This window comes from Vombatus ursinus, unplaced genomic scaffold, assembly GCF_900497805.2.
Source record: "Vombatus ursinus unplaced genomic scaffold, bare-nosed wombat genome assembly UNPS02014821.1, whole genome shotgun sequence".
Taxonomy (NCBI): Eukaryota; Metazoa; Chordata; class Mammalia; order Diprotodontia; family Vombatidae; genus Vombatus; species Vombatus ursinus.
In genome coordinates, this window is record NW_020954599.1 from 44,290,308 (window position 1) to 44,304,003 (window position 13,696).

Here is a 13,696-nt window from a genome sequence, read left to right on the forward strand (position 1 = left end):
TGGATACTTTAAAAATTACTAAAAAAAGTTATAATCATCCCTAATTTTTAAAATTTATATGCTTCATTTCTATTTTTTAGCCCATCAATCATTGCTAAAGGATTGATAACCATCATTGAAGATGATGCTTTAAATGGTGCAATTATGAAGATCACAACATCTCAGGGAATTCATTTTCAAAACTATGATACAATTCCATATCAGTCTAAAACTCAGTAAACACTTCATGAATTGACAACATCTGAACAGAAGTACAACTGATGTATTCACACATTTCTGGATTTGATTCATAGTATAAAAGCTATCTGTTTTAAAGATATTTTACAGCTTAAGTCCTTTCATGAGAAATCTACAATGAAGAATTGTATTTGTGTGGGAAAAGGTTGATGTTTTAATGACATCTTCCTTATGGTCTATTAAGCATGTGATTAATAGTTATAATAATTCTAATACATAGCATGGACATGGAAACTTGAGCTATGAGAAATTTAGAAGGCTATTGAAATACTAATCTGCATTTTTTATCTAGTTAAGTCATTGGTGCACAAATGATAATTTTTTTAGAACCATCATGTCTTATTTGATATTTTAAATACTTGAATTGCTCTTTTCAAGGGTGATAGAAATATGTTGTAAACAATTGTTGTGTTTGTGTGCATAATTGATTTAAATGAGTTAAGCTACATGAAATAGCAAATGCTCAGTAATAATACTTTTAATACTCAATGTATACTCTTTGATCTGAGCAACTCCCATTCTTAAATTTTTTAGTGTATTTATTGTGACAGCATCCCTTTGAAGGAAGTAAAGAAATCAACTATAGTTGATATACTTACCACAGATGGAAAGAAAGTCAGTGGCTAAGAATAGAACTTGAGACTATTGATTTCACAGGTCAGATTCCTGTCTTAGAAGAAACATTGCTTTCCCATTTGTCAGTCATGACCGTGACTGTTTGGTCCACTTACTCAGCTATCTCTGAATTCAGGGTTCTGAACTCTAACTTCAAAAGCTTTAATATTAGACTTTAGGGGCAGTGTATTTAGTATCGGCAATTCAAAGTTAAGGAGCAAAAAAAGAATAGGAACCTCCCCTCAAAAAATAAATTTACGTACTAATTTATGGAAAAAAATTGTAACTGGAATGTGAATTTCAGACTCAATTTTCCTTTTAGCCAATTTCATGGATTTCAAAATTGGCTGGCTTTCACTAAAATCATTTGATTAAAATCTCTAAAATATCACTAAGTACTCTCAAATTGGATGATAATTCATCCCTTTCACTGTTCAAGTGCTGATATGACAATAGATGTGGCAAACCCCACAGTGCACAATAATAAAAATAGCCATGTATTATTTCCTCTTTTGTTGCTAGTATTGTAATTACATGTAATTATACACTCCAGGGCCAGTAAGGGATATGAATATGCGGTGGAGGGAAGAGCTGGTTACCTTACCTGAGGAGTACAAAAACCAAGTTAAAGTAATCCATGCTCCAGTAAATGTTGCAACCAATCAATGGTGAAGGCCCTAGATTCCTAACTTAGTCATTGCAGCCTGAAGGTCAGTGAATCTCCTCTGCCTGCTGAATTATAGGCCTTCTAATGTGAGTCAAGCCCTCTGGGCTGTGCAGCAAGTGAGGAATGTATCTCCTAAAGGAGAGCTGATCATATAATCCCATATATGTTACTGCCTAAAATTCTGTGGAGTTAATTAAGTATGAATCCCTGGTGGTTATTTCTTGGAGTTCACTAAGAAAGCTTTGGGGACAGGCAGCCTCAACAAGGCTGACTCCAACGGGAAAAAGATTCAATTTGCCTTTGATGGAGATAGATTGGGAATAGGCTGTGTCACACCTGGGCATAGACCTCTCCACACCATACAATGAGCACCCATGCTTTGAATGTCACTATTCTAAACCATGTTTCCTTTTTGTCTTTTTTCATTTTATCTCTGTGACATGAAGTCAGACTTTGAAATGTGTATATAGTAATTTTGTAGACTTACCCTACATTCTGGCTGCTCTCAGCAAGTACATTCTGTGATAGAAATACTCTCTTTCAAGACAAAGAACTGTCTGTTGCAGGCATTGAAAAGCAATAGCTGAGCAGCACCAAATAAAAATGTGAGTGTATATATTAAAAAAGTCTATTCACCTTTTAAAAATTATGTAAATAATGTTCATAATTCTGCAACATGGTATACAATGTAAGCCCATGAGTAGGGGAAAGAAATCACTCGTTGGGAAAATCCCAGCTTGGTGTGTATTCTAAACACAGTTGCCTCTTATTTTTATATTACCAGTGATGATTCCAGTGAAGGTAAGTCCTTCCCCAGTTTCTATTTTCTTTTGTGAATACAGGACTTTCTTCCAAATCCTCAGATCCTCTTCCTGCTTCCAAGGCACACAATAATTGACGCTTCGTTACAAAGGATCCAAGCAACTTATTTTCTCTCTGTGTAACTAACTTGACAGTCTAGGATGGACTGGGAGAAGATTGAAAATGTTTATTTGTCTTAAGTATTTAGAATTTTTCCTTTGTTGCTGAATGAATATTGAAAATCAAAGATGTAAATTTTAAATAAAATTTAATGTATTTAATATATCATACCTCGTTTCAAGAGATTTTTTCCCTTAAATAATAAATTAAAAGGAAGCCTTCCCTGACCTGCTCTCCTTACCCCCATCCCCAACTGAAAGTGATATCTCTCTTCAGATTTCTCATGATACACTTCCTGGACACATCCTTTAGGCTTCCTCCTCTGCTCAGAATCCTAGTTATTTGTGTATTTGTCCCTACCACCTCATTTACTTCTCTCTCTCATTTTATTTGAAAATTCCTTTAGAACAGGGCCTAGACCAGGTAAGTCTTTGTATTCCTATCTTGCAGCACTGGGCTTTACACAAAGGTACAGTTAATATTTACTGAATGTATTGAATGAATAAGTAGTAATGGCCCTTAAAAAAGGAAAGCCAGAAATAGAGTGTAACAGGGAAAGACAGTATTATGTGCTGACAAAATCCCTGGCCTAGGGGTAGGACATGGAGCTGATCCTTCTTAAAGTGTATCATTTTGAGGAAATCACTTAAACTCTGTGGGCCTCAGTTTATTAATTTGAAAAGAGAGAGCTTAGAGTACATCGTAGATTGCAGAACTGGAAAGGACCTTAACAGTCAAGGCCACACCCCCACCTCCTTATTTTACATATAAGGAAACTGAGGCTGAGAAAAGTTAACTGATTTTCCAAGGGTAACGTAACTATAAGTAGTGAGCATCTGAGGAAGGATTTGAGCCATTGTCCAAAATAGAGTCCAATGTTCTGTACACCATGCGTCCTCTTGATATTACAGAGTTTCCCAAAAGTCTTAGTGCAGTGTCCTAAAATTGTCCTAAGATATATATAACCTGCATTTCTAAATCCACATCCTAAAAGTCTTTTAAATAAAATGCAACTCATAAAAGATAATAAAATGACCTTGCACAATTTGGGAGACAACTGAAGGATTCAAATTCTAAATATTTTAGTCTATCCCAGGGGTAGATGGCAAAATAAAGTAATTAAGTCCTTAGCTAAGGACCTTGGGTGAGTCTGTTTCTCAGGATAAAATTCACCTATGACCACAGATTCAAAATTAGATAGCAAATGAGTGTGGAACTGTAGTCGCAGAGTAAAAATATGAATGCTCATTTTCAGCCATCCTCCACCAGCTACCTCCAACTCAACATGGGCCCCAGGCAATGAGATGGTCTGCAGCCCGTATGAAGGGGAGAGACTTATGTATTAATTAATCAATCATTAATCAACCAAGCATTTATTAAGAGGCTCCTATGGGCCAGGAACTATAGGAAGTGCTGTTAATACAAATACAAAGAATGAAATAGTTCCTGCTTATAGGGAACTTACATTCCAATGAGGGAGACAGCAAGTACATATATAAACGTATCGAACAGATTGGCAAATGCAAATATATGCAAAGTAGATAAATATAAGGTAGTTTGGGAAGGAAGGCAATAGCAATTTGGGGGATCAGGATCAGGATTAGGAAAGATTTCCTGCAAAAAATGGTGCCTGAACTTTATCTTAACGAAAGAGGGACTGTGAGGCAGAGATGAGGAGGAGGCCGTACGGGGGGATGGCCAGTGCTGGGAGAGGAGAATGAGGAACAGAAAAGTCAGTTTGGCTAGGTCACGTTACGAGAGGGGAGTAATAACCAATGAGACTGGAAAAGCAGGCAGACCATTAAGGGCAAAACTTTATGTAGAAGTTGGTTGCATTACCTATTTACGTATTTAAATATGGCCTACAGACTTTCTTGCTTTGCAATTTGTAGTCCCAATGTCAGATCAAGATTTCCATTCTGTATTGTTGAATTGAACTAAATCGAATTGAGCAGAAATGGCATCCTTTCTGAGTCCTTCAGATCAACATGAACTCCAAGATATTACAGCATGAGCGTTCTCAATACACTACTGATGACAAGCTGTGGCTATGGAACATCTTTTCAACTCTCTGGTAGAGTATTTCTGCTTCAATATATGCACGTGTAAAAAGTCAGCAGACTATATATATACATAATGGTGGGGGGTTGTGTGTGTATATTTTTATTTTTTTTAACCTGGTTTCCTTCTCAACCACTCCCTCCCTAATTGGTATTCATATACCAATTAGGTTGAACACACAAAGATTGTGTTCACACAATCTTTGTGTGTGTGTGTGTGTGTGTGTTTGCACTTGGGCAGTTTCTCTTTAGACTGAACCTGTAATTACATCAGAATAGGGAGCACCTGGCAAGGACTTTCCACCATGAATACAGGTTGGCACCTTCTTTGCAAATTTAAGAATTTTATAGAGCCGCTTGGGACTCAAAGACATTAAGGAACCAGACCAGGGTCCCACAAACAATATGTGTCAGGGGTAGGATTGGAATCCAGGTCTTCTTGACTCCACAGCCAACAACTCTACCCACTACGCCATTCTGCTGCACTGGTAGTACCTTCCCTCTAAGATTACCTTATGTTTATGTTTTTATATAGTTACTTTCAGGTTGTCTCCCTACTAGAATGTGAATTCCATGGGGACAGAAACTATGTTTTTGCCTTTTTGGGTATCCTTTGCCCTTAAACCATAGTAAGCCTGGTGACTTGCTACCTCTTATTTAAAGTATCTGTCTTCTAAATATATCCTGATACTTAGAAGATCCATGATTCCACAATTGGGTCTATAGTCCTAAATCGCCTCCCTGTAATTCTCAGTTTGTCTGAAAAGGGAAAATAAAAATCGTCCACATAGTATCCAGCATGGGACTCACAAAGGTCTTTGAACAGAATCATTAATGAGTGTGGTAGGAACTGCTAGAGTGTTGGTCATTTAGTCAGTCATCAATAATTTATTAAGCATTTATTAAGTGCAAAGCACTGCAGCCAGCTAGGGAATATAAAGAAAAGCAAAAGTAGGTTCTGCATAGAGCTAATAATTGCATTCATGGAAGTTGATGAGATCACCAAGTGAAAGAATATAGAAAGAAGGCCCAGGACAGAGCCTTGGATGATGCCCATAGTCAGGAGGCATGACAAGAAGATCCAGTGAGGATCCTCAAATAACCACTGATTATGTCACTATTGTAACAGCCCAATGCTTCCTTTTGGCTGTGGGGTGCAGCAGCTCACTTTCACAGTTGCAGAGAGGGAAAACTCTCCATTTACAATTTGCGTTGTGTGTGTATATGTGTGTGAGAGTAGTGCTATGAAATGGAGATTTGCCATTTCCTATAGAATCATTTTTTTTGTGTTCTGCTTTATCCATGGAAATATTCCGTGTGCATGTGTGTGTGTGTGTGAGTGTGTGTGTTTAAATTCAGAAAAGAGAGATAAAGAGAATGAGGGTATAATGTACCAGATAGTATTGTAGGCTCAAAGACCACAACAAAGCAATTTTCAACCTCGATGAGTTTTACACTTTGCTAGGATCATAAAACCGTCATCTAAACACTTTGATGAATCTCCTCCACGCTCCTACCATGCAGATTGTGCCCCCACCACACCTTCTCATTCCGTGTGATACTCTGTCCTCCCATAAACCCTTCATACTCCAATGTGCTGGGAATCTTCCTTTACATCCCTTCATACTGCAAGAGTACCAATAGAGCACATGGGCTCTCCATTGTTTAGCCCTTGCTCTATGACTGATTCATTTTTTTTCCTAGGCATGCATTTATTTGTTAATTTTCATACCATTTTCCTAGTCAAGACATCCTTGGTAATATGTTGCAGCCTACTTACACCCACCATGTTCCTCTTCCTTGCCCTTTGGGTGCACTACAACTTAGTTATTCTATGAGCAATGACACATTAGCATATTTGGATGACTTTTAAGAGTAGCTGAAAATAATCCAATATGCATTGCATGAAGTTAGTTACACCCTCCAAAGAAAAAGGAGTCTAATTTCCCTCAAATCTATACTTAGAGAAGTAGCTAAATGTCAGAAAGATCAACAATAAACAGATCTGGACAACTTCCACAAAGAAGGGCAGATTAACTCCCATGCTGCTTTGTTCTCCTTTATGTGTTGTTCGCCCCCATTAAAATATAAGCTTTTGAGGACAAAGACTAGCTTAATTGCTTGTAATGGTATCTGCAGCACTTATCATGTGCCTGGCACATGGTAAGTGCTTAATAAATGCTTTCTCTTTCTTTTTATCTATCTATCGGTCTATCTATCTATCTAGGGATAACAAAATAGGGATATTAAAAGCATCTACCTTTATGGGGTTGGTGTGGGGATCTAATGAGATAACATGTGTACACCACTGCAAATCTCAAAGCCCTATAGAAATATTAGCTATTACAGTTATTAAACCTAATTTTTCTCTAAAGGAGTCCAACCATCAGAATACCTTACTCTAGACAGTCTTTGTCCTCAAGAGAAAAATGTTTCCAAGGTTCAAAATGGAACAGTGGCAACATTTGCTTAATAGCTGTAGCAATAGGAGTATAGCAGTTTTGCCGGTCAGATAGCTATGCCTGGGTTAATGTGCTCCTGATCCCTGAGCAGATATCTACATGACGCACTGCCATTCTTTATTAAAATGACTCAGGGGTTCAGCAAGCATACAGAAGCCCTAAGAGGAATTGACTAACATCACCACCCTCTTTCCAGTAAGTGGAAGCATAAGGGCTAGTAAGACTTAGGAAAGGAGCCTGGGAGGAAGGATACTTAGAAATTCATTGAACTATTCAAAAGGAAATATAATTTTCACTCGAAAACTTAGTGCCAAATTAGAGTTCATTCCTGAACTATTTTAAAAAAATCAATTCTTATAAATTCTGTATTTCATTTTCTGCTTACAGTTGTGTCCACAGTAAGTACCGTGGACCCAAATTTTCCAGTCAAATTGTGAATACTTTCTGCAAATTATATTCACAGTTTCTAGGAATTTGTGCTTTTGAGTTATTGAGAGGACTCACCCTAAACCAGGGATTCTTAATCTATTTTGTTTTGTATCATGGATCTCTTTGTCAGTTTGTTGAAGACTATAGACTTTTTCTCAGAATCATGTTTCTAAATGCATGAAATAAAATGAATAGATTACAAAAGAAAACAATTCTATATAGTTCTATATAGATAAATATAGTTATCTAATTTTATTTAAGTTTTCATACGCCAGGATAAGAACCCCTCCCTTAAACAATCAAATGGCATAATTAAATTTACAGGCCAGATTACACGCTGCTCTCTACCTTTGCACTGTTCCTACTCTGACTTTCAGAACTAACCAAGAATTCTCTCATCAGTCCTTCTGTTCTTATAGCAGCTCCATTCCCTCTTTGAAGATGCTGTCATCCTGATCTGGGGGAAACTGCATTAGGAAGTAAGGCTTTATCTCTGCTTTCAGATAAGCAGATTCTTCTTGTGGATTCTAAGGTCAGAGACTGACAAAGAAGAGCATGCTGGGTTATTAGCATGAGAATGGTATATATCCTAAATAGTGCCCTTTAGAAAAATGCTGCTCCTGGGGCAGCTATGTGGTGCAGTGGATAGAGCACCGGCCCTGAAGTCAGGAGGACTTGAGTTCAAATCTGACCTCAGACCAAACACTTGACACTTATTAGCTGTGTGACCCTAGGCAAGTCACTTAACCCCAATTGCCTAAAAAAAAAAAAAAAATGCTGCTTCCTTTAAGAGATTATCCCTTTAATTGGTGACTTTCAACCTCAAATTCTCTTCCAGAATACAAACTAAGAGTTTCTATAAACAGATTCACAGGATTAAAAGCAAGAAGGGATAATAGGAGCAATCGCTTTCTAACCCCTTCACTTTACTGATGAAGAAACAGATCCAAAAGGATTAAGTGACTTGCCCAATATCATATAGCTAGCAAATAGCAGAGCCAGAATTCAAACCAGGTCTTCTCAATCCAAATCCACTAGCACTAGGTCTTCTCAATCCAGATCCACTAGCACTAGGCTTTTTTTTTTCTTTTTTGAAGACAGCCAGGAAAATTATATTCATATGCCTATAATAATGTAAATGGAAAACTCAACCACAAAATTACCAAAAAACGAACATAGGGAAATTATAATAACCAAACTTGGCCCTCAAAGAAGAGATATGAAGAGGCACTTCTCCAAGCCCTCCTTCACAGAGGTGAGGGTTCATGGGGGTGAAAATTGATTATACCTTCAGATTTTTTTCAACGTGTTGGCTGGTTTTACTGATTTTTCTTCTTTCTTCCTCTTCTTAAAAAATTCAGTTATATAGGATGGTTCTCTGGGAGGGGAGACATAAAAAGGGAAGTAGGTGATATAAAAACAAAAGATATCAATACAATCTATTTTAAAAAGAAGCATTCCAGCGATTAATAATAAAGAACATATTACAGATCATTATAAATAAATATTATATAGTAAAAGTACTATATAATATATAATATTGACTAGTAAATATTACTATATAATATAACAAACTTAATAAATCCATTAACTTGTAAGCTCCTTGAGATGAAGTACTGTTTTTCGCCTCTTTTGTATCCACTAGCACTTAGCACAGTGCCTTGTACATAACAGGCGCTTAATAAATATTGATTGACTGATTATTGATTGAGGTACCATGGAGAAGCAGATAGCTTTTTGGACTTAGAGTTAGGAGAGCCTGGGTTCAAATCTCACCTCTCAGCAACAAGTATTAATCCTTTACTAGGGCAGTTAAGTGGGTCGGTATATAGAGTGCCAGGCCTAGACTCAGGAAGACAGCTTTCTGAGTTCAAATCTGGCCTCAGATACTTACTAGCTGTGTGACCCTGGGCAAGTGACCTCAATTTCCATATCTGTAAAGTGAGTTGGAAAAGGAAATAACAAAACCACTCCTGTATCAATTGAAAATTACTGAACAATAACAACAACAACAAAAACCTAGCTGAACAGCCAAGAACTGTGCTAAGCCCTGCAGATGCAAATTCAAGAAGAAAGAAGGACAATTTCTGACCTCCCTCAAGGAGCTTACATTCTAACGCAAGAAAACAACACAAGAAGCTGAAAGGGGCAGGGCGAGGTTGAAGAGAAAGTTGCCAAACTCAAGGATATGGCAGAGAAAGTCCAGAGTGCAGCAGCCTGGAGAAGAATGAGACATGTCTGGCCTTGAACAGCAAATGTGCCATGTGTTGAATACAGCTGAATTGAAAGAACAAATAGACTGACTGACAAATAATACAAATCCTAGTCCTGCTTTGTCTCAACCAGCTGAGTAACCTGGAGCAAATTTTTTTACCTGTCCTAGGCCTCATTTCCCACAGCTGAGGTTTCTTCCAGCTCCAACATTCTGCTCATCTATTGCTTTAAATTTAATTGATCTTCATAGGATTGCACTGGGCGTTAGTATTGTGATTTGTATTGTGATTACTGACTCCAAGAAGCCGTAACATGTGCAGCAGCTACATCCCAATGGGCTAAACCAGGTTGAAGGTAACCTACAGGTTAAACCTGTCAGTGAGTTAGGGGGGTGTCTATCCCAAACTTGTGAAGGCTTCCTCCCGGCAGAATAGGTGGATGAGAACAATTTTTTCCAACGGCCATGAGGTCAGCTAAAACAGGCACTGTGGAATGCCTTGGTCAGATATGGAAGATGTCAAGGTCATCCACAGTGTCCTAGGCCATCTTTTGTCTTGCCACTGTACTTTGATGACTCAGGAGGAGAGAGGCTGAAGATTTTGTGCAACTCTGTCTCACTAAAATCCAATACATACACATAAGTCAAGACATCACCCCATGAATGACAACATTTACATATACTCTGATATCTCAGGATTGGTACCCAAAGGTTTAACAATTGTCATGAATTCCAATTCATAACTTCCGATACTTATTATATTGGTCTAGTCCTCTTGAGTTAATTTTATGTGGCATTTCAACACTTCTTCTCTTGGATGATGGCCAGATAAGCAATTTAGTTCATTCAGATTTAGGATCTCTTAAGTGTTTGAGTATATTTATCCAGTTCAAAGATATGGGTAAAGATTTAGTGAAGAGGGCAAAAGGAAGATTATCTTTGCCAGCCTAAATGAGTCATCTATAATTGGACTTCCTGGCAAGGCCAGTAGGCTACATCTGTGTTTGCTTCTCTAAGTTTTTTTACAGTCTTAGAGCTATGTTGGAACTTGATCCCACTCTGTTCCAGCCATTTTTCAGGTGGAAAAAAGAGGTATATTATTTCATCAGAACTACAGAATAGCTTGATTTTTGTTTCTTTTAATGCAATAATTTAAATAATTGTCAAAGGTGTAGTTCAAGGGTTATTCTCATATTCTTTTAATTCGTTAGTTTTGTTCCATTGAAAAATCTCCTGAGCCATTTCAGTATATTTGCACACTAATAAGTCAGAATTTTAACAAATAAAAAGCACTAATTTGGCACATTTCATTTTGCTTTCTCTCTACGCTGATTCTCCCAGTCCTCTGGCTCCTGCCTCCAAACCCAAACAACAACAAAAACCAAACTACAGATTCTCCTTAATTGAAATATAATTAATACCCTGCATGTAGCTGTGGGGACCAATGACAGAACTCCTAGTAAAGGGAGAAAAACTGCCATCAGAATTCAGCAGCTACACCTTGGCTGACCAAGTGAACTACTTTTATGAAGATTTTGTGTTAGATGAAAAAATATCAAGCAGGTTGGGGACAGTTCCATAGGAACAATGTTATAAATGAGATAATGGCAGAAAGATGTGGCAGAAGAATTTTAATGACTTTACAGTCTGATAGGGTTCACTATATAGTTCTCTATGTGTTTGAGATATAAGACCTTTATCTGATAAACTGCCTATATTTTTTTTCTCAATTTTCTGCCTTTCTTCTAATCTTGGCTATATTGGTTTCATTTGTACAAAAACTGTAAATTAAACTGCAAACCCAATATCAGTGAGCACCTTACGGAGAATCAGGAAAAGTTAAGTGCTAGTTCCTAGACCTGCCCCTAATTAGCAGTTTGACTTTGGACATATCACTTATCACTGAATCTCTCAGAATCCTCAACTCTGAAATAAGGGCCACATTCTATACAACTGGTCATAATCTTCAGAATTTTTTTTTATCAATCTGCAAAACTTTTGCTATGGAAAGGTACTTCTTAAAATTTATAGGCTTCCTTCTCCCCATTGTCCATCTCATCCCATAGTTGAGAGCCCCAGAGTAATCCATTATAAATATTGGGATATTTTACTTATCCATAGTACTCTTTGGGCTACATAATTTCTAAGATACCCTCCAGTTCTAAAGTTTGACGACTCTCTGATTAATGAGAGATGTACAAATATACTGAGGTTTCTGATAACTAAAGAAAGGAGAAATATGAAATGAATGCTTCTCAGAAATATTCCAAACCATTTAAGTATTTTTCCACAAAGTAGAGGGACACGTAGGGACAAGATCACTGAGTAAGATTTCATTTCTCCTGGTTTGTCTAATTTAAGATCCCAGGAACAGATATGTTATACCAATTACTACCAGTACCTCACCTGAAGATTTTCTATTGCAATGTATGTGTGCTTCCTATGTAGGTTGTATGTCCATGTGAGTTGTCTAAATGCAGCTAGCATGAGACATTGACAGGTAACTCTGGAATCTTGCCCACCTCTCTCCAAGGATGCTGATTCCAGCTCTGAAAGGCAACAAGGCTGGCTGATTTGTTCTCCTCTGAGAAAGGAAGTACCAGGCTAGATTTATATTTCTCTTCCTCAGCCCCTAACATTGCTAATCTACGAGCTCATAACAACAACAACAACAACAACAAAACTATCAGATTCTCTTGATGCTATGCTATTCCTTCTATAAAGGAAAGGTAACCCTTAACTTACATCAGCTAACTCTGCCTTTTCCCACAAAACACAGGTTATACAAAAGTCCATCACAAATAGGAGATAATGAATCAACCCATTTATCTAAGCAAACAGAAAATAAATTGGAGAAGTTATACAGATTATAATATACCAAAAATACATAAAATGCATGTGTCCTTCCTCTGGAAGTGAGATATCTAAGCTCAACCAAGAAAGAGACCAAAGGGGAAATTTCCTGAAGTCTTTAGAGAGGTAAGCTGAAAATCAGGAACATGATAAGGAGCCAGCTTTCCTCACACGTCTTCCAGTTGGTCTTTCCCTTTCTTCTCTCCGGACTTTATCCTGGAGAAAATCTGGAACCATGTGTATCTATCTCAAAGAAGAAATGAAGATTGTCTTTGCTTTCTATAGCTTTCATACCAATTCTGACCCTCACATAGGCACTCGATGTTGGCCCAGAAATTCCTCTATCTGCTATGATAGTCTGATACAAAATGCTCCAGGCTTTATACAGTTTACGCAGTATTTCTTGATAGATAAAGGGAAAAGTATAAAAAGTAACCACAGAGAGAAACGAATTTCAGAACTTCTGTTCTTTTCTAGTATGAAACTTACAGTTATAAACTGAGGCTCTGACATAGACTAACGAGCCTATCTACACTCCTTTAACCATGCTTTGAAGTTCATTTCCCAAGATGTACATGCCCCATAGCTACTTTGCATAAATTGACTTTTCATTCTCCCTTGTTTTTCATTGTCTGTGTTCTTTTCAGTTCATGGGCACAATCTTAGCTATTCTGGTCTGGTTAATTGTTAATCATTAACAAAGAGGGAGCCACAGAAATACTGCTAGCATAGACAGGTCCCTGCTAATGTTATTTTGCATTATTTTATTCTACTATGCAGCATACAAATAGATTTATGAGATTTTTTAGTTCAAAACTTAGCTGTGCTAACACTGTACTTCAAAACAGCTCTTATCTATCTTCCAAATCAGTAACATCAGCAGCATTTCTGACTCCTGAAATTCTTTTCTTTACTATTTTGATCATCATAGCAGAGATTCTGAGCTCATTCTCCTAACTCAAAATTGGCCTAGCAGGTTGAATCACCAGAATGAGCTAATACATTTTCTAATATTATCAATCATAAGGCCCTATCCAAGTATGTTCTGTCTACTACTATTTACTAAGGACTGAAGTACAAAAACATCTGGTCCCCCACCCCCATGAATTGAGGCACACTTTCTCCTCTGCATACTCTTGGTCCCTAGGGAAAGTGGGCTCAAACAGAAAATGGTCAGTACAAAACACCCCCTCCCAAACTGGAATGCACTCTACCTGCTTTATATACACAAAGTCCCAGG

General features: G+C 37.4%; 1 protein-coding gene across 2 annotated transcripts in view; it reads left to right on the forward strand.

Moving 5' to 3' along the window:
- HPGD (15-hydroxyprostaglandin dehydrogenase) overlaps window positions 1-2,608 on the forward strand; it is a 48,810-nt gene extending 46,202 nt beyond the window's left edge. The window contains exon 7 of one of the 2 annotated variants that reach the window (XM_027837470.1): window positions 81-2,608. In XM_027837470.1, coding sequence (XP_027693271.1) covers window positions 81-219 — 139 coding nt within the window. In that variant the 3' untranslated portion in view covers window positions 220-2,608. The remainder of the gene's footprint in view (window positions 1-80) is intronic. The other variant, XM_027837471.1, reaches the window with a different exon arrangement.
- The last annotated feature ends 11,088 nt before the right edge of the window (window positions 2,609-13,696 follow it).